Source organism: Serinus canaria, chromosome 3 (assembly GCF_022539315.1).
Source record: "Serinus canaria isolate serCan28SL12 chromosome 3, serCan2020, whole genome shotgun sequence".
In the NCBI taxonomy this organism is placed as follows: Eukaryota; Metazoa; Chordata; class Aves; order Passeriformes; family Fringillidae; genus Serinus; species Serinus canaria.
This window is the reverse complement of record NC_066316.1, coordinates 3,790,205-3,811,854: the sequence shown is the minus strand read 5'-3', so window position 1 is coordinate 3,811,854 and position 21,650 is coordinate 3,790,205. Positions and strand designations below refer to the sequence as shown.

The window sequence follows — 21,650 nt, the reverse complement described above, 5'->3', positions numbered from 1 at the left end:
CCAAAAACTATATAAAAGTAATTTTATTGGGGGGCAAAAAGTAATTAACCTGTCCTGTTACAATGAAACAATTTTTTTTTCTAGAGAGAATTCTGCTGGGGACAGCAATCCTACCTTTGATTATGTGCTATTGCATTATGGAAACTGCAATTCAGTCGTACTCATGTTTCGTTCAACAGATTTTCAATTTAGTGGGGTATGAGCTAACTGGGCTTAAATTTGGTATGAGGCTCCTTAAAGGTGACACTTCAAATAAACTTATTTTTCTGCAGTGCTTTCACAAAGGAGCTTTAACAAATGAATGGCAGATGTGAAATAATCTCACAGTCCAGAAATACGACTTGGATGTTTTGAGTAACACCATCCTTAATTTCTCTTTCACTTGATTAACTTTTGTATTGTGGTTCCCAGGAGCAGGAGGAATTAATTCCAGTGTGAAGTGACTCACTCCCTGAGCTCTGGGTCAGAAGGGTTTAAGGTCTCTCCAAGTCTGGAGCAGCCGGTGAGAGGCAACTCCTGGTGAGAACTGGGAACTCCCCAGTGAGGGAAAGGCTGGGACCTGACCTCCAGCAGGATGAACACATCCACCAGACCATAATATCCATTCCAGGCTGCTGGAGAGGGAAGGGGATTGTCCTGGGAGAGCTGGCCCTGCTCTGGGGCTGCAGCTCTGAACTCACAGTGTTTACAGCTGGCTGGGCACAAGGGAGGGGCCACATTGTGTCTCCTTTTGGTCCCTGCTTTGGGGACTTCATCTGGCTGATTTTCAGTGGGATTTCAATGGAAACTCTGGCAGGAGAGAGCCTGGCCTCCCCTGGGCCTTGGTGACCCCCAGGTTACAGCAGCAGTGGCACAGAGAGCAGGGGATGCAGCTGAACCTGTGCCAGCTCCCCATAAGTGAATGTGGGCATTTTTATGGATTGGAATTAAGAGAGAGTTTTTTGTTTTTAATTTTTAGTGTTTTTAGAGGTGTATTTATGTTTTTAGTGGTTATATTAGGTGTTAATATTTAAATTTGAGTATTGATTGGTTGGTTTGATTATAACTTTCTGAAAAATTTCTTTTTTTATTTAACTGGGATATTTTATTTTTAGTTTTTGAAAATATATATTTAAAAATTATTTATATAATTTTAATAATAATAATGCAAAATACAGATATCCACATGATATCAATATCCTACTTCCACCTCCCTGAGCCCAGGAGTCCCAGAGCAGGTCACTCAGCCCTGTGCTGTGTCCTCACAACTTGGAGGGGAAGATATGTGAGACATGGCATGGATACTTAAAAAAAATCAATCTATGCCAAAGTGAAAGCCATCAAAAGGCACAGCATGCCATCCAGTGCAGGGACATGCACCAAAGCTTGCCCAATTGGTCCCCATTGAAATTGCAAGATCTTGTTTCCCTTCCCAAAGGAAATAACATTTCCTTTCAGGAAGGAAATGAAATCTTGCAAAAGAGAAAAGGAAAACTTACAAGCACTCTGGAAAGGAGATATGATCAAATGAAATGCAATTGAAAAAAACCCAAAAACCAAAAAAATTGGGAGATTTAGTGACTACAAGCAAGCGGTCTGGTAGAAAATGAGGTGCAGTGCAAAGGACCAAAACGTGCCAAAACTAACCCCACAGATGGTGCAAAAGCAGGGGAAAAAATAAAGGAGGAAGACACAACTTTGAAGGGAAGATATGTGGGACATGGCATGGATACTTAAAAAAAAAATAAATAAAAAAAAAAGAAAAATCAGTGTTTGCCAAAGTGAGAGCCATCAAGGGCACGAGCTCTCCTCGTGCTGGCAGAGCGGCCGCACTCGGCTCAGCCGTGGCTGTTGTGCCATGTCTGGCTCCTGGTGCTCCCATATCCATCACCTCCACAGCTCCCCGAGCCATTCCACTGCCCTGGGCCAAGGGAAGTGCCTCTGGCACTGCACCCTGCCAGGGTGCCAAGGCAGGGGCTCACAGAGATATGCATCAGCAAGGGGAGGTGGAATTTGAACTGCTTTTTCATTTGTGCTGGGAGTTATGAGGCAGCACCACTCAGTGAAATCCCTGTCCTTAATAGACTGGGAGGGGTGCTGAACATGGAGGGCAAAGTAAGTGCTGGATCTGATTGGATTAGTGGCAAATTTAATCTAGGGGCTGACTCTGCTGATTCAACAGTATACTTCTTTCCTAGGATCAAAGTGACTTTGGCTCGACATGTGATCTGCTCAGTCCCCTGAATGAACTGTAGGCTGCATGGGTTGGATTCGGTGTTTCAGCAGGGAAAGGAATTTAATTTGAGAAGTTGCAATGTACAGAATGGGAAATTATCTTTTTTACAGCATGGGAAAGCTTTTCTGTGATGCAGAATTTCCTCAGATATGCTCCCCAAGCATCAAATAATAACTCACAAAGTCGTTTCCCCAGAATATCAGCACTTACTACAGAATTTGTGAAAACTTGTGGTTTCCATTCTATTTTTCAAGCCTGAATCCAAAGGACAAATATCCTTTTTCCTGTAAAGAGGTTTATCTGACTCAGCAGATTTGATTGAATGTTCTTACAACAGGAAGATGAAAGACTATGTAAATAGGTTAAGCATGGGCTGAATTTTAGTGGGAAAAGCTTCTTGAGACTTCAGAAGCACTTTAAAAATTGATACTCAAATCACAAGTGTCCTGCATTAGTCCTAGGTCAGTGTGTTAAATATTGAAGAGTGAAGTGTCTCTGATTAAAGACTAGGAAAACTGATTTGGATCTTGAAGGAATTCATGTCTATGATGGGATGTCCTGTTCCCAGGAAATCCCTGTGACACAGGGAGGCTCTGAACACCTGGGAGTTATGAACTGAGGCAGCTATTGTTGCAAGGGAAGCACTTTCAACAAAAACCATTTTCTACTTATTTTAATATATTTCTTTTGTGGTTCTGAGATGTACTCTGTTGCTCCAACTCAGACTGTTCTGTGGCTCTGTGAAAGAAGCTGGTTTGGTGGCCCCAGCAGTGGATGTTATTTGGGCTTTGGCAAGAACAAGGAGAAGAGAGTAGGAATTGACAGGACACAGTGAACAGTTACACTGAGACAAAATTGGCCACTGCCAACATTTACTGTGTCCAGTGGTAAATGCTTGATGCTCAAGGGACTTTGGATGTAATGGATGGCAAGAAAAAACCACAAATTCTTTACAGGGAATTCTTTATTGCCACATACGAAACATTGTGTTTATGTTAAAAATGAGGCAGTAAAGATAAGGTTACTTTCTGGAAATAAGATTGCTGATAGTTACTCACTTCCTCTGATTTTACTTTCCCAAACAGATCTGCATTCCTCTGACTTCCACAAGGAGAGATTTGTCTCACTTGTTGGTTTAAACTGAGGTCATGTTTCCTTTCTTTGACTCTGCCACCCTGTCTTTCCCTTCCAAAAGCTTCAAATCCAGGTGTGAGTTTATCCCTCAATCTTTCTTCTACTTAAAGTTCCAGTCCTTTAGAGATCTGACCCTTTAATCTCATATTCTAAGACAGAATAGACAGTGTGTTCTAAGACAGTGTGTTCATGCTTGACTCCAAGAGAAGGATTTTTATCAAAACATAGAGTGTCCTCAGTCAGGACAGTAATCAGCAAGCAAATCTGGAAGTTGACACAAGTTTAGGTGGAAATGATGGCTCATTAAAATGCTGGCCAGGCAGCTCTCAGTCCCTTTTACTTAGGGACTTCTCCAAAAAGGGCTGCCACAGTCATACACCTGGGTGAGCCTGGTTTGATCCTGTTGTTGCTTTTCCTCTTTCTCTGATGATGGGAAGTATGCCTTGGACTCAGAGTTCCTGGGAGTGTGGGTATAACCCTTCAGAGCATCCTTGGATCACTGACTAAAGGAAGGACTTGACTAAAACCAGGAAAAGCCCATGGCCTTCTAACAACCCCCTCTTGTCACCTCGTGTGTTCTGCAGTGGGAGCACTTTTGCTGTCCTGCCCAGTGTAAATTGTCGCTGGGTGCTGACTGTGGAGCCAGGCCCAGGTCAGCATGGAACAAATCCTCTCAGCAAAACTCAGCCAGCTGTGTCAGCTGTCTCTGCCAGCATTCCCTCACCAAAAAGTGAAAATGAAACCTGGGAATGTTGTCTTTGAACAAACAGGTGTGGGAGCAGGAGGAGACTGAGGTGGGAAAACTCACTGCAGCTTCCTGGGATATGGGCTAGAGATGTGTTCAATGCCTTTTTTGCCTTCTGCCTATTTCTAACAGTGGGGCAGAAAAAGGTTATGACCAAACCAAACCCCAAACCAACCCAAAGCTCAACAAACAGAGCAAATGGAGCAGTTCCCATTGCTTCTCACTCCACTTGCTGCCCAGGTGCTTTGGTCACTGTTTGGCTGATGAGGAATGGTGGCACTTGCCACTGCTGGAAGGGTTCAGTTCCCACCAGAACTGGGACCTGAGTGCCCAAGAAAGGATTATTGCAGCTGTGCCAGGAAGTTCCCTTCCCTTGGCAAGAGCAGGCTGGGTAGGGAAGTGTGGAGCTCTCAGGGGCTGCTCTGTCAGAGGAAAGATTCCTTGTTTTTCAGGAACCTCCTTGAAATGTGTTTATGCTATGGGAAAAGTGAGCTTACAGTTTCCCTGAGGGGCTGGCACCTTTCCAGGAAGGCATTGTTTGGTGTGCCAGCTCTTTCTGGGGTCCATGTGTCATAATTGCTGCTCTGGGAAGAATGGGAGCTGAGGAGATTCCTTTCAGTCTCCAGCCCTGTGCTCTCTTTCTCTATCAGTCTTCCTTAGGACTGGAAGCTTCTGTGGGCTTTGAAGCTGAGGGTGGATCTTTTTACCCCGAGTGAGGCCAGGATTGCTTGTTGCCTTCCAGGGAATACCAGGGGGGTGTTGGGAGTCATCTTTTGTGTAAGATTTAGGGATGTTGTTAACAGCTGCACTGTGCCAAATCTTGGTGCCACAGAGGCAATTCCATCCCCATGTGGAGCAGGTGGATGCAGGAAACACTGTGGGATGTTCTGTGGTTTTCCAGCTGGGGTGGATGGGTTTCCTTCTTGTGCTCAGCATGCTGTAAAAGAAGTGTCAGAGGGGAATTGATACAGCTTTCCTCCTCCAGGTAATTGATGCAGGTTTCCATAGGTGAACACGAAAGCAGGGTTGTCCTGAGGAATTGCAAGAAATAGTGCACATGGATTGGAGCTGGTTGTCAGGCTCACAAAACCCATGAAATATATAATCCTCTTGCTACAGATCTTTTATTGCTTTATTTCAGATCCTTTATCGCTACAGATCTTGTGTTCATGTCTAAGTCACACAAAAAACCTCATTCATAAATTTAATTTTGGTCCAATTGTTTCTGCCAAGATTTTCTTTACAGGAAAAAGCCCACAGATTTCTTTCAACCATATCCACTCCCAGCAGTGAAAAGGAAACCAGGCATTCCTGGAATTATTATCAAAATTCCTTTGTCTCCACAGGGCAGGAAGCCAGACTGCTTTGTTTTAATAGCATTTTTCTAGCCTTATATCTCCAAGGCTGTCTATATGTCTCAATTTTCCCCAGAAATTTTGGGATGCTGTCTGCATTTTGTTACAGCAGCTGCCCTGACAGCTCATTTATACACTGCTCTTACCTCCCTTGCCCACAGCACTACAGTATCTGAGCTGATCCCTCTGCAATAAAGCAGTAGGAAGGCTTTGCTGGTGTCTCCAACATGACTTGCTGTGGTCATACATATGGAGTAGAATGGGATTTGGAATCCCCTCCCCCCACCCCCTACTGTTTTACTTGGAGTTTTCCTGCAGTTTGTAGTTACAGTCACATCTGTATTTTGTGCCCAGAACCCTGAGAATAATTCTTTTTGTCTTCATACTAAAAAATCTCTGGAGATTCAGTGCTACTTTGCAGCTTCTTGAAGAAAAAAAAAAGTCAGGGTTTTTAAAAAATTTTCTATAATTTATTCTATTTCACAACATTACTATATTTTAATTAGTAGTATTAATCAGACATTATAAATGAGACAGTACCACCTCTTTGGGAAATACTCACCTGTCTCTTGTTGCTTTTTGCCTGCTGATGGGGCAAATTCTTCCTCCTTGTAACCCTAGAAAAGCAGCTTTCAGAGTGGTCAGAATGAAATCCTGGTAATTTGAGAGCAGGTAGTTCATGGGACAGCCCTCCCCTCACATGCACATGTGCACACAAACACATGCACTTGATTTTTGAGCCTGACTCATCTCTCAGTGTGTGTTGAGTGGCCCAGGAGGGGCAGGAAAGGGCCCTGAGGAGCTCCTTGAGCCAGGGGCATGGATTAGTCATGGGCTGCTTCTTGGAAACCTCAGCCAGAAGAACACAACCACTTCCAGCAGCCTTTGGAACCAGCAGCCCTGCTCAATTATTTGTATGTTTGGGGAGAGGAAATGCGTAAATTGCTTTCCCATTAGTGAATAACCAGGAAATAAACAGAGGAGACCTTGTTTAAAATGTTTGTTTTGTTCTGATGGTGAAGATAAGCAGCTGGGAGAGCTCTCAAGTTGGACTGCTCTCCCTGAGTCATCCCAGCCTTGTCTGGATGTTGAAGGCCCTCGTGCTGAACACAGCACTGTAATGGATGAACACATCCTGCAAATGGATGCAGATGATTTAGAAACTTGAGGAATTATTGCAACTGCTGATTTGCCATTTTCAGGTTCTAGAGCATTTCCTGCATTTGGCTGATCTCATCCCTGTTGGATGAAATGGTGCTTGGAACATAAAAGGAGAAGGTGCTGGAGCAGCCAACAGTAGTGGCATCAGTTCCTGTGCTTGAGGGACAGCTCAGAGGGGGACATGGATTTGGGAATGGCTGTGCTGGGTGGCTGATTTGGATGGACACACATCCACAGGGGTGATCAAACCTTTCCATGGAAGGCCATTGAAGTCCTTTAGTTAGGAGTGCATGGAGAGCATAGTGAAGTGAAAGTACTTCTTAACCTCTCTGGTCAGGTTTTGTATTTGTGGGGTTCCCAGAAAAAGGAAGGAATGATGAATCTGACTCCATGTTCTTAGAAAGCTAATTTGTTATTTTATGATACAAAATGATATTCAAGAATACTATACTAAACTATCCTAAAGAATGCAGAAAGGATACAGACAGAAGGCTAGAAAGATAATAATGAAAACTTGTGACTTTTTCCAGAGCCTTGACACAGCTTGACCCTGATTGGCCAATAAGACAAAACAACTCCCATGAAACCAATGAAACAATCACCAGTTGGTAAACAATGACCAAACACATTCTAAAGCAGCAAAACACAGGAGAGGCAAATTAGATAATTATTGTTTTCCTTTCTCTCTGAGGCTTCTCAGCTTCCCAGGAGAAGAATCCTGGGCAAAGGGATTTTTCCAGAAAATATGACTGTGACATCAGGAAGCTGCTCACAATATTTAAAGCCCAAGGGTCAGCTTCACTAGTACTAGGGAGAAGTTCCCTCAGTGGGGAGCTGCCACACCTGCTGTGCTGGGACCTGCAGGATCACTGGAGAAGTCTCAGATGCAGCCCAGGGAATGGGCAGCTGGTTGTTGGATGTGCTGCCTTGGGAAATCTCAGCTGGCTTTGCTACCAAGACATTACAGATTCACAGCCAGCAGCAAAGGAGAGGACAAGGGGCTCCATTTGCCATGTCTGGGGGTAAATAATTATAAATCATTAATTCAAGAGCTTAAGGCAGGTAAATATGCCTAGTACAGCTCTCAGTAATATGTGCTGTGCTTTGTAACCTGTGTTGAGATTCCTTTCAAATGATGAGTGTTTTAATCAGCATCATATTAATACAGCAGCAGTGTGTGTTTGCAGTGAAAGAACACTGAAAAGGCACTGAGAAAATGGGAAGTTGTTCATGTGGAGCATTTGGCTTCCTCTGAAGCCCTGACAAAACATGTGGTCCCCTCTTACAAATGTTGTTCTGCATCAGTCCATGATGTGGGTTTGTATCTGTGCACTTTCACCAAATAAAGCACAGTCTGATTAGTTCCCAGGCCCAGCTGCAACAATGCAGGATGCAGCCACAGGAATCTTAGGAAGGCAGCAAAGGCAACAAGGCAGGGAAAAATGTGGGTTTAGGACAGAAAGAATCTCACCATGGGGATATGGAAATATGTAAAAGGTGCTTAAACCAAATTCTGGGAGAGGTTGGAAAACTAAATGTGGCAGGGTTGGGCTTGCAGCACCTGAGTCCCCTCTGCCCTGGCTGCTGGGAGTCTCTCTGGAAAAATCCCATAATCCGAGCATCATATCAGGAGCACAGAGATACTGATCAGACATGCAGATCTTGAGAAATTAGGGAAGCAATGAGCTGAAACTGGGGCAGTAACCTCTGCTGGGTGATGTCTGCTCTGGAATCTTTCTGCCCCTAAGGTCAGAATGTTTGAGCTGTCAGGAATATGCAGGAGACCTGTGCAGAGTTTTCCTAAGTGCTGAAGTTGCTGAGTGCTGATTCCAGCCAGAGTTGGATGCTCAGGCTGATTCCTGATCTCTCTTGGGCCTTCCTCTCCCAGGGGTTTTGTCTGGAGACATGGATGCTCCAGCTGTGGAGGGAGCAGCCCAGGAGATGTGAGTCCCTAGAGAGCAACGTGCTTGCACTGATAGATTTTAAATACCTTGTCATTTAGTTCTTTCTTTTTGTTATCCCTTCCCCAGTCATTCCAAAAGAGTCTTACAGAGGAGATGGAGACTGCACCAGCAGCCTTTCCCTCTGCTATTGTGCAGCTGCCAGCTGAAATGGATAGAGCTAATTTTTCCTTGGAATTAGGTTCTGTGCTGAGATTGCTGGTGCAGTAATTTTACAAAATGCTCATCTTTCCTGCTTTAAATGTGCCCAGCTCAGGAGGGACAGGCAGGTGCTCCTGTACCATGGCTCTTTAATGGGTTCTGGAAGCAAGAGGGTGGTTCCAGTCCCCAGGACATATTTAATCTTGTAACATCTTTTACTGCATTTAATAGCCTGTCCTACATCTTAATCACTCAGTGTGGAGAAATTAATCCAAACCCTCCTTTTGTCCTGATAATTTTAAATCTCCACTGAGTTTGCCCAGGTTGGCCTGGCTTCCTCTGGCAGTTCCCCAGCTTCTGCCCTTGCCTGCTCATGAGAATGCTCCCCACTGCTCCTCACAGAGCTGGATAATTGTGCACATCTTGCTGCTTTTCCCCTTGGATATTTACTGGTTTTGTAGTTTTTCCTGCTGTGTTTACAGGAGGCTTCGGATGCTGTGTGCACACCACAGTTCATGCAGGATGCTCCTGTTGCAGGGAGTGAAGCATCAGCAGGATCAGAAGTGAGGCAAGGAGCTGGAAACAGAGTTGAGAGGGTGGCCCTGCTGCCCCTCTTGCTTTCCTGGCACTGCCTGCTGCCCAAACATCTCCTGGAGCCCCTGCCTCTCCTTCAAATTTACCCCATGTACACCCAGAACAGGGACTGTTGGGGAGGAGGGAGAGTTGTGGGTTGGCTGTTCCCCCACATATTCATGTGGCTCTTGATCTTTGTTGTGAGTTTTGGCATCTCTTTTGTAGTTGTAGCAACAAAATGTTCAATGGTTCAATGGTTTCAGTAATGAGAGAGCTTCTATTTCTGTACTCTCAGGAACATTGTTTGAATTTGGGATTGAGTCACACAAGCAGTTCCCCATAAAAGAGGAGTTTACAGGTTGGATAACTGCCTCCTAACAAGGCACTAGATGAGCATAAAAATGATTGAGAGGTTTGGTCTGATTCACAGTTCCTGGAGATGTGGTTTTCAGGTTTGGCTTAAGCTGCAGTTTGCCAGGTGGAAGCCAATGTATTATTGAGATTGCTGTACCAACAGTGAAATTCTCACCTAAACTAGCTTTTCTTAACTGTGTCTCTTCAACATCTGATGATTGGAGCTTGTGAAATACAATTTTGTGGGCTAAGAAAAGTGGCTGTGAGCATCTGGGGAGAATTGTGGGCATTGTGAGTGACCTTTAGTGCATGTATTTGGTGACTCAGTCAGTTTGACCCTCTGGTTTTTCCATAAATCTTGCTGTTGCTGAGAAGCTTTTTATTTTCCTTTATAGTATTTTTTTGTTTTGTCCTGTAAATGTTCATTTTACAGAGGCACAGCAGAACTGGGGAAAGCTGGAGGTGGCTCTGTGGGTACAGTGGTTTCTCAGTGGCCACAGGTTGGCAGAGGACTCTGGGCCTTTTCAGCAAGGGACGCTTCAAAGATGCAATTCCATGTGACCTGGAGACAGCAGTGTAAGCTCGAGATTCCTGTGTGAAATCAGCTGGAAAAGGCAAGCCTGAGAATAGCCTGGCTTGGGGAAGGAAGGAGAAGAGGGCACTGGGTTGGAGAGTGAATGAGATCAGTGCTTCATCTCCCTTCCTTCCCTAAGCAAAGCTGTCCCCAGCTGGTGCCTTTTCCAGCCTTCCATTGGGTTCCATGCAGGAGCCTGCTGAACATCCACCCCCCTTTCCTTCTGCTGTGTTTCCAGGCCAGGGGCTGTGCCTGCTCTTGGGGACATTCCTGATGAGCCCAGGAGAGTGTGGTGGCACAGGGACAAACCTGAGTAAATGGAACCAATAAAGATTTTACCCATCATAAACCACAGCAGTCAATACCAAAACAAGCTGACAGCCAGTGGGAAAGGCTTCAGCAACAGCATAATGGGTTTGATTTTCTCTGTTCCCATCAATACTGTGCCAAATGCATTTAGCACAGGCTGGAGGGGAGCTAACAGAGTATCAAACAGGCCAGCAAGGAAAGCCTTGCTGTTGTCACCTCGAGCACCAAAACACCTCTCACAAAGCAAGGTTAGTGTTTCAGCAGCCCATTAGTGTGACAGTGTTATCCAGCTGAGTATTGCCTCAGCTGACATCTGAGATCATTTTTAGGTGCTCCTATAGTTGAATCCTTTATTCTCCATGCAAGGTTTTTAAACCCTTTTTTCAAGCTTTTTTTTGAGCTTGTTTTTTCCCAGGTGAATTCAACTGAAAATTTTGTTGCACCTAAAGGTAAATGTGCAACAAAACCTCCAGCCTAAATCAGTGATGTTCTTAAGTGGAAGCCAACATTACATTTCTAGTAAGTTGTGTCCCAGGCAGCATTTGGGTGACCTGAGGCATTCCTTGGTGGGAAGGACCTGGGGAAGAAGGAAAGCCTTGGGAGAGCTTCACCACAGAGGTGTGTGTGCACAGTCAGCCCAGACCTGCCCACTGAACTGCCTGACCTAGAGTGGCACCTAAGTCCAGGCAAATGCAAATAGCTTGGAATCTGTCAGACCCCATCACTGAATTAGTAAAGGCATGGCAAGGGCTGCCTTAAGGTAAGGAGAGTATGCTTTTTCTAATAAATAGTTAATCTGTGATTAAAAGCTGCTGCACCTGAGAAAACACACCATTTTTGTGTGAAATGTGAGTGAAATTCTCTGATTACAGAGATAAGGTAATTAGCACCTGTCTGTGTGTAATGTGTGCTGAAAAGGGGAAACATGGCACATGATGCCTGAGAAGTGTCAGGGTGCCACTGCATCCTGGATATTTGAACCAGCAGCATGTGCCAGCTTTTCCCTTTGCTAGGATTCAGTTTTGACACACTTGGTGAGCTAGCTCAGCTTAGTTAATGATATTTCTAATTACTGGGAGAAGTCAAGAATTGCTGGATCCATAAGCAGAAGGAATCTGAGCTTGAGGCTGGAAAATTTCAGACAGCAGCAAGACTGAGAAATGCAAACCCTATCTTAGTGCCATGGTGCTCACTGTCCCAAAACTTCCTGAGAATATGTGCCTTTGTCATAAATAGCTCCTAAACATTCTGGTGAGCCTAATAAAATCCTGCCTTGGGCAGATGTCTGTCTTTCTCTCTACATGGTAGCACTAATCCCAGCGTTGCTGTGTTGCAGGGGAATTTGCCTGCACTCTAACAAGGAGTTCTCAAGCTCTTCCTCAGTGAGGGATGTTATGTAAGATGTGCAGCCCTAGTAGAAAATCATAGGAGACAGGGCTAAAAATGACCTTGGGAGGTCTTCTGTTCCTGCCCTGGGGAGGTGGGCACTGCCAGCACTGAGTGCAAGGGGTGTAAATTGCTGAGAGTGTAAATCCAACAGTGCCATTTTATTTTTTTATATCTGAACAAGGTAGCTGAAAGGGGATGGATTGCAGTGATAGCATGTCTCAGTCATGAATATTAATACTGAGGCAATTAAATCAGATGACTAGGAATTCTAGGACAGGGAGATGGTTTGCATGTCATTGAATCTGCTCCCTAGTTAGCAGAGAAACCCTTTCCTAAATGTGTGGAGCTGCCAGGCAGTTACAGGAGGGTTTAGAGTACCCCTTGCACAACCTTGGTTTTCATTTCCCATTTACTGAAAAATTATTTAGTTGTCACTGCAGTGTGCTGGGTGTGGATTTGAATAACCAAATTCTGATTTGGTGTGCAATTATTAAATTCCTGCCAACACAGTGCAGGAATCTCAAAGGTATTTTCCAACCTACTTAATTCTGTGATTCTGGAAGAGCAGCATAACAAATGGAGTTTGTTGAAGTTGGATGTACCTCAACCAAACTCTTGTTGCCACACATCAAAGTATCCTTACACTCAACGTGCTGAATCCTTTGCCCTGGTGAATTGTTGGCAATTTCCCTCATTTATACCCTCAGTCTTTAAAAATGTGCCTTGGGATGTGGCTCCCAAGGGTTCTGGAGATCTCCTTTAGGAAATGAGTACCAAAGCAGGAAGTGCTGCTGGTGACAGAATCCAGGTGAATTCTGCATTATCACCAAATCATGATTGTCCATTTTCTGGCCATGAGGATGTGAGGACTGCCTCAGAGCAGCCTTCTGTCCAGCTCTTGGCTCTCCCTTTCTGTCTTTCCCTCCAGTACTCCTCTGTTAGATAAAATCCCTTCCACCTGCCATACTCAGCTTGTTACTCCAGCTCCTATGTGCAAGCAGAAAAGTTGGTTGAACCCTCTGGGTTTTTTGCCTTCTGTGGGGTTCTCAACCCTTTTCCAGGGATCTAATAAGTGTGTAGAAGATCTCAGACTTTAAGATGATCTCCAGTGCAGTCCCACAGCTGCCTGTGAGTTGTAAGCCTCCAAAAAAAAAAACCAAAAACAACAAACCCAAAAACCAGGAACCAAAACAAACCCAGAAAGAAAAAGGAAAATATCAGAATTTAAATGACATCCTCACCCATTCTAAAACAGCAGAGGATAATCTGGATTAAAGAATATTATGAATTTCTTGCTAGACTTAGAGCAGGCACAGTCATATAAAAATGGATAAATCCAATGCACAAATATGCCTTTGGCAGCAATGTAAGTGTCTGATAAAGTCTGACATAACCCCAAAATATCATCTTGCTTCAAGAGTGTGGATGTCAAAAGAAAAAGAGATCAGCTATGTAAATATTGATGTTCTCTTACAACATGTTAGAGTGACAGATGTGGAGAGAGGGTGAATTGTCACTGCTTTTCCCTAAGAGCAAGATATTTCTGTGTCTCTAATAGTTCAGAAATAGTTTTATTTCAGCCCTGGAATGAAGCACCACCTTGATCATGTTGTCAGTGATGTTAAGAGCACAGGAAGCTCAAGGAGGGAAGCTCATTTGGTGGTAGTCCATTCCTGAGAATAACAATTTTCCAAATTGTTACACCCTTAGCAATGCCTCCCAAAGGGAGAGGGGAAGGAGTGGAAATCTTGTAACCAAGGGGCCCACAGGGGTCGAATCTGGCAGTAATGACAGAGCCAGTGAGTGTCCTGTTTGCACAGGCTGTTCCAGAGCAGGAGAGATGGATCATACAGGTCTTTTGAGTGCAACTTTTGTTTGGTTGGGTTTTTTTAGAGTGTGTGGACAGTGTTTCCCTTCATGTGTTTTCAGTTTCTCTGTCTGCTATGTCCTTGGCTGACTTTTCTGCTCATTTTTCCTCTAAGCTCATAACATCCCAGCATAAATATATTAACAGATCCTGAAATATATATGTGTCTAGTCTGTGTGTCAAGACATACATTAGGATTTGCTTGCTCAAGCCTTTGGTAGATGACCTAATTTTCCCTTTTAATCAGATTACAAAAGAGATTGAAATAACTGTTTCACACTTCAGGAGGGTTAAGAGGCACAGAGATTCCAGACCAAATCCTCAGCTGGCATTGGGAAGTTGAGAACTGAGGCAGAGTTCTGTGATTTGCAGCAGCAGGGATCTCTGGGCTCCCAACAGACAAGTGAAGGAATAAAACTAATAAGAGGCAGATGTTGCCAAGAGATGTGTGTTATCTGAGGAGATAAGGAATGCTCAGCCAGGAATCACAGAAGGCCTGGAGCTGATGAGAATCCAGAGGGGAGATCACATGGAGGGAACTGGTGGGCACAGCTGGGAGGTTGGACTCGAGCACAAAGTCCAAACCCACACTGACACAGCAGTGAACCTGTAACCAAGGAATTTAGGGCTGGCCAGTGCCAGAGGGAGCTCCTGGTCCAGCCCCTCTGGCAAGATGAGTGCTCAGGAGCCATCTCACATAGAAAACAGCAGAGGGAAGGGTTGGGATGTGCTGGGGGCTGTTGCCTGTGCTAATGTGACATGAGGGAGCTCCTGCAGCTCTTCCCAGGAGTGCCTGTGCTGGGAAGGAGCTGATTTGGTGGGAGGGTCCCTGTCGTTGGCAGTTAATTGAATGAGCTGTTCATCTCCTAAGTGCTCATCTGAGCCGGGCTCAGCAGCTCTCCAGAGATGCACCCATCACTAACTATGAAAATCCTCAGGCAGCAGAGCCTGCAGAACCTCAGATTACCTCTTCCTCTTTTATTGTACAAGGCTATTTTTAATCCACTGCCTGGCTGGGCATTAATCATCTTTGACAAATTACTTTTTGTTGTCTTCATGTTGTGTAAATTCCCATGCATATTTTAGCCTATTGCAGTCTTGTAAGAGCAGTAAGTGACACCTTATTTCCCTTATTTTACGGGCATGCTGCAGCAGTGTTGAGCTATCAGAGGAAATTTATGCCCAAATTCATCTGTCAATGTAAACCAGTGAACAGCTGTGCTGTCAATGCAGCTCTGAAGGGCTGTATCAGCCATCAGCACTGCCCCAATACCCATGGATTCCATACCATCAATCATCAATTTTGCTAATTACATGGCAGTGTGAGTACAAATGTGTGATGGGAATTGACATCTCAGAGGAAGTTGAGTGACTCACTGAGGCAGGAATGAGTACATGCAGAATTCCAGCTACATACAAAGAGCTGCAAGAATCACAGCAGTTTTTCTGCACCTTTTTTCTTACACTTGAATGCTGCATTCCTAGGCATGTCTCTCTCTTATCCAGGACTTTGAGAGCAGCACTTCTAAGTGACCCAAGAAATGTCTGATGGTAAAGCTCGTGGGTGCTTTTAGTGCCAGATCAGGGATCTCCTCTCCTTATGTGAAGTTCTTGGGAGCAGACTGGGAGTCACTCGTGTTCTTCACAATGCACCAAAGGTTGCCCTTGTGGAGGTCAGTGAGTGACTGGTGAGCAGAGCAAGCAGGGTTTGCTCTCTGGGCAGTCCTGAGGGCAGAGCAGGGCAGTGGGAGTGTGTCCCTGCTGTGTGGGGGAGAGGAGGACACGCTGTGAGCTGCTCTGTGCCCTGGCTGCTCCTGCTGTCAACCAGCTGGGGACCTCCCAGGCCCTGGGGACACACAGCTGCTTCCAGCCCGGCCCCAGCTGTGGCAGCACAGCCTGGCAGGAGCTGGGTGGAGCCCAGGAGCTGCTGTGCTGCCTGGGGAGGCTGTGTGTGTGTGTGCTCCAGAGCCCTGGGAGGGTGTGAGGGGTGCCTCTGACCTGGCTGCCTGCACAGCACCATCTGCTCTCCCTGGGCTCCTCAGTGCTGACCTGGTGGGATAATGCATGATCCATGTGGAGCATTGCCAGGTGGGGATGGGTTGGAAGACTCAAGCCTGTGTTGTCTTTCTGTGAAATTCCTTGGTAGAGCAAAAGCAGAGTAACCCCGATGAAGGCAAGAAAATGACGAGGAGGACTCCATCTTATCAGAATGCTAATGAATTACTTCATTATTCTATATTACATCACAACAATTACACTGAATCTGCCAAGCACTCAACTCAACTGCCCAGAATCTGGTGACTGTCAGCTGACAGTCCCAACACACGCATGGATTCAATTGGTCAATGAATCAAAACACACCAGAATCCAGTTACCAGTTCCCTTCAGGTAAACAATCTTCCAAATGCATTCCACTCGTGAACAGCAAGAGGAGCAGCAGTTGAGATAAGAATTGTTTTTTCTTTCTCTGAGGTTCAGAGAGTGTGAATCCTAGAAATAGCCTTGGGAAGTTGTGCCTTGCTTTTCTCTGTGAAGAGAAATGTGGCTACACCTTGGGTCTGAGTAGGGACCACCTTAAGGTGCAGAATCACAAGCAACAAGGAGTTGATCAGTTCCAGGGTCAGTGGTGTGTGCTCTGCCCTGGGAGGAGCAGAGTGGGATGTTCCATGGATATTTGAGAGAGGCAGTCTGCTGTGAGTACAAGTGAGAATGTGGCGCAGGCTCTGGCACTGGTGAACACGAGCAGATCTCTGTGGATAATACGAGTTTTTTTCTGTTTGATTTTTTAGAATCAACCTTGTCCTATGTTAGGCAGCTGGAGGCCAGAGTAAGACAGCTGGAGGAGGAAAATCGCATGCTGCCCCAGGTGGGTGCCAGCCCCGCGGGAGTGCCGGGCTGCAGAGGGACCAGAGCCCTGCTCCTTCCTGCCTTCCAACACTCACACACCCAAAGGCTCTCACATCTGTTTGCTCATCCTGCTGTGTTCCACTAGGGGTTCCATTTAAGGCTCTGACAATGCTTTCCTTAATTATTTTTCCTTTGCAGGCTTTGATACTTTGTTAAGAAAAATTTCCTGGAAACCGCTACTTCTAATTAATTAATTAATTGATTGATGGGTTGGGAATCACAGTGAACTGACCCTTTGCATTCTGATTTTATTCCAAGACGTTCTTGTTAAAATATCTTCTACTTTTTATAGTTAACCAAAATATTTTGCTCTGAAATACAAACATTATAAGTAATAATTGGGTTATATTATTTTTAACACTTGAATGACTATATTAGCTACATTAATGCAAGGCTGAAATGCAATTGAATAAATAAGCAAATATGATCTTAAAGGTTTTCCTAACATGTTTCTAAGAATGAAAAATTTAAAAGTCTGGTACAAATGAATCAAAGACACTTGTAATCTTCATATATGCACATACTTACTAGAATGTGTTTCTATTATATTTCATTAAATAATCCTTAGAAAAATCCATCAGGTCTTCAAATGAAGTTGCCCACTGGAAAAGAAAAGTTGGATTTTTTTAAAATTGAACACTGGTCTTTGGTCTGACGAAGAAAAGTGCATTTTGTTGGACTTAGTGCCGTTGTCTGACTGTAAAATCCAAGGTAACAGTGATGTAGTAAGAAGTAAAATCCACTGGCTTTTCCTAAGGCAGATTTTAGGTAAAGTGTGGTGGATTTTCCCCTCACTTTCATGTGACAGTTGGAAGGGCCTCTACAGCTCTTTGCTTGGTGACCTTGGGCACTTGGCTTCTCTCTACCCTAATTTTTGGATCTGGAAAAGAAGGACAGCAAGAAATGTTTGCTCATTAACATGTTAACAGTTTTCAGTAGGAAAGACAAAGGTTGATCCTCAGTGATAATGAATATTATTTTCTTTTCAAGAATGGTTTTCAGAGCAGATGTTAACAAACCCACCCAAAAATACTGTGTGGTTTGTCTTGGGTCTGGAAGAACACTGGGAGATAAATTGTGCACTACATTCTCCATGAGCCAAATCTTTATTAGTGTCTGTGTGTTTAATGTTTGATTTGTCTGGGTTTGAGGTGCTGAGGCAGAACCCACAAAAAGCATTCCCAAATCTGACCAAAGCCTGGAACACCCACCCTGTGTGCATTGGGTTCAGTGAAAATACCTTAACTGGGGTGCCAAACCAGAAAATCCTGTCCCTGTAAAAACAGCCTGGCACCTAAGCCTGTAGCTGTTTCAAAAACCTTTGAAACAAAATATGCTGAGGGTAGGGCTTTAAAAGGGAGGAGTGAGGCAAGCAAGCCTGGAAACTCCTTTTTGTTTTCAAATAGCCAGGTCAGTTTGTCTTATGTGTGGTTTTGTTGGCACAAGGATCTGTGGTAGAGTTCTGAAAAATCTCCTCATATCTCTGGGTACTTCATTGTAAGACTTAATGAGTGGCAAGAGTTCACATTTCCTGGCATATTTCACTCTTCCTCCTGGCTGAAGTCATGGCGTTGGGGAAAGGAAGGAAGTGTAGACACCGAGCTTGTTCTAACTTTGCTCTCATCACCTCGGTGTTACACTTGCCTGAGTTTGTTTTGGGGTTTGTTATTCCTGTGGGTCCCACCTAGAACGTGCTCACCTCAGTGTCATCAGGCCCTGTCACAAAGACAAGGATGCAGGATGGAAATGCATAAACTCCTGGCACTGGTTTGATTCCATTTAATGGGAGGAATGGGAGTTTGTTGGGCATGAAGCCAAGCCAAGTGCTTTTGACAAATAAACTGAAAATCTACAACAAGCTCCGCAACTGATGAAGGATTTTGGCGCAGCCCTAACTCAGTTACAGTGTCCTGCCTTAAAGTTTCAGGACTGCCTCCATGAGAGATGCCTTTTGTTTTTTGGACAGTCCCTCTCTGAGGGGTGTTGAAGCACTGGGAGGGTTTGGGAATTGCAGGATTGCACTTAGGAGAGAGGTGAGAACTCACAGCCGTGAGTGTGACACCTCTGCTGTCTCTGCTGAAGAGCCCTGGCCTTGTCTCAGGCTTCATTCTCTCCTCCTGCCACACTTTTCTTCTTTTTCCTCTCTGCTTTCAATATCCTTTGTTCTCCCCCTTTTCTGCTTATGTGCCACTCATGGAAATGAACTGACACATTTGTCGACACCTCTCCAGACAAATCATTCTGTTCCTCTGTCACTTAGATGTGGTTCTTTTCCAATTTCTTTTGCTTTGCTTGTCTCCCTCCATATGTATTAGTTTTCTTTTCAAAACCCCACAGACCTCTAATGTAAAGGTTTTATTAATATTTAGTGGCAAGGGCATTTCCAAAGCAAATGGTTTTAAGTGCTGCCACCACTGTTCAAATGGAACCTGAGTTTCAGCTCACTCTGCTGTACCAAAGGGCTGCTTTGTCAGGGGAATTGCACTACCACCACTGAGTCAATATTTTAGTTTGGTCAGGTAATAGGAAAGGTATAAAAATGGGAATATTCACTTAAGCCTGTTAATGTCTCTTGCAGTGCTGCACAGTTGTTGAGAAGGGGACTCAGAGCATCGGAGGGGCTTTCAGAGTCACAAAGAGTTGTAGGTTGCAGGTTTGGTGAGAGCTGTTCTTTTGCTGCTGTTGTTCTGTTTTCCTTCTCTCCAACAACAAGATATGATCCAGATCCCTTCAGTTTCTGGCCACAAACAGGACTTTTGAGCAAGAAAGCAGATACTTCCCAAGATTTATGGCAGCTGGGTCTTCTATTGGGAATGCCAGACTGTGCTAGCTGTGGCCAGGCCGAGGGGTGAGCAGCTTGCACTGGTGCTCCTCAAACACTCCTGTGGGCAGGGCTGTGTGCCAGCAGGGCCTGGGGGCTGCAGGGCTTGAGCAAGAACATTTCTGCTTTGTTGGATGGAGTTCAAACCAGAGCAGTTCCCCGTGGGGCTGAGGCAGGAGCAGCACTGGGATCAGGCTGTGCAGCTGCCACTGCAAAGGGAAAATGCAGCATCAGCAGTGCTCTAACCACCTACAGCGTGTTGACCCTGGCTGGAGGCCAGGTGCCCAGCAAAGCTGCTCCATCACTCCCTTCCTCAGCTGGTCAGGGGGAGAAAACACAGCAGAAGGCTCATGGGTTGAGATAAGGACAGGGACAGGTCACTCCCCTGTTACTGTCATGGGCAGAACAGGCTTGGCCTGGAGAAATTAGTTTAATTCATTACCACTCTAATCAGAGCAGGATAATGAGAAATAGAAACTAAATCTTAAAACACCTTCCCCTCACCCCTCCCCTCTTTCCTGGCTCAGCTTTACTCCTGATTTTCTCTATCTCCCCATCAGCAGTGCAGGGTGAACAGGGCATTTTTTCCTCCTTAAATATGGATCTCACGTTCACTGAGCTGCAGGGCTGGAACTGGGAAGCCATCCCTAAAGCCTCCCCATTACTAAAACCCTAAATCTTCCCCTGCCACTCAAATCTTGTCACACCAGTCCACTCCACCAGGACATAACACCTATGCTGCTGCAATGGAGATGCTCAGAGATAATTAATAAAACATGTAGGGATCAAAGATTGGGTTTGGATCCCAGCTGCATCTCCCTGGGCTGTGACAGCCCTGCTGTGTCAGTGAGTAACTTCAGAGGCCTGGAAAGAGGAGTTCCTCCCAGCCTTGCTGTGGTGCATGACTGCTCCCTGAGCCCTATGCTGGGGGAAGCCAGAGCAGGATCTGGCATCCACACATCAATTAGCTGAAGATATCCCTGAGTTTTTGTGGGGATGGTATTTCAGGGCTGATCAGCTCAGCTGAAATGCTCTGGGAATGTGGACATCTGTCATACACTGACAGTGAATGCATTTGCAAAAGACAAACTTGGCAAGTCACCCAATTTAAATTGCTTCACTTCTTATTTGTTTCACGGCAGGAGGAGGAGACTTTTCCCCTTCCAGCTCTTTGTCCTTGTGATTCAGCTTTCCCTTTCAGTGAAGGGGAGGGAAAGCATTGCCAGGATGCTGCAGACAAGGTGCCAGTGGGGCTGTAGCTGGGATGCAGGGAGTGAGCTCCTGGTTCCCACAGCACAGGAGCAGGAGCCAGTTCTGGTGCTGGGCTGAACTGGAGCCCTTCTGCTCCCTCTCACCTGGGCTCTGCTGCCTCTGTTTCCTCATTCTTGCCTTTCCAAGGCTTCTGGTCCTTTTCCATCTCTTTTTGCTGAATTTCTTGTACTTGCACTGTTGCTTCAGGCCCTTTTTTGGGGGGTTTGCATCCTTTTTAGTCCATTCTGGTCCTGGTCTGTTAAACTGGGAAATGGCAGATGTGACTCTTAGGCACACATTATTTATTTTTAAGCTCTCTCAATATTTCCATTTCCTTCTTTCTTCCCCCTTCCATTAGATTATCACGTTTATTTCGACCCATTTACAAATCTTTCCAAAACTTTTTGCTGAGGTCTGTGGTTTTTATTTTCCCTTTCCATGATATTGTGTAATTATAAATCCAGTTAGAAGATGGGAATTGTTTGGCTAGTAGTTTTTTCCTAAAATCTGTGTCAGTCACAGTCCCATAGTGTTTGTCTCCTGCCTTCCTTAGCATGTAGAATAGGGAATCCTTCAACCAAAATGTAATTAAAAGCCATTGAACAAACTGATGTTTCCTAATCATGTCATCAAATATTTGCTGAAAGAAAGTGAATCAAGAGCATCCACCCACCCAGTTCCTTCATGTGCCCCCATCCCCAGTGTAAATTATTAGGCCATTAATAAAGGCTGCAGTTCCCAGTGCTGAGGCTCTGGGCAGAGCCTTTATCTCGGGGTGTCCATTGTGCTTGACAAAGGAGGGCTGGAAGACAAGAGCTCATGAGCTTCAAGCTACCAAGACACAAATTCAAGAAAGACAGGTGTCCTCTGCAGCCCTCAGAGGACAGATAGTG

General features: G+C 45.0%; 1 protein-coding gene across 3 annotated transcripts in view; it reads left to right on the top strand.

The window, feature by feature from the left end:
* The window catches only part of CCDC85A (coiled-coil domain containing 85A), a 67,027-nt gene that overhangs the window by 33,660 nt on the left and 11,717 nt on the right, over positions 1-21,650 (top strand). For 2 of the 3 annotated variants that reach the window (XM_018918088.3, XM_009093714.4), the window contains exon 3: positions 16,568-16,644. The exons of the other annotated variant lie outside the window; for it this stretch is intronic. In XM_018918088.3, the coding sequence (XP_018773633.1) occupies positions 16,568-16,644 (77 nt within the window). The remainder of the gene's footprint in view (positions 1-16,567; positions 16,645-21,650) is intronic. 3 annotated transcript variants of the gene reach the window in all.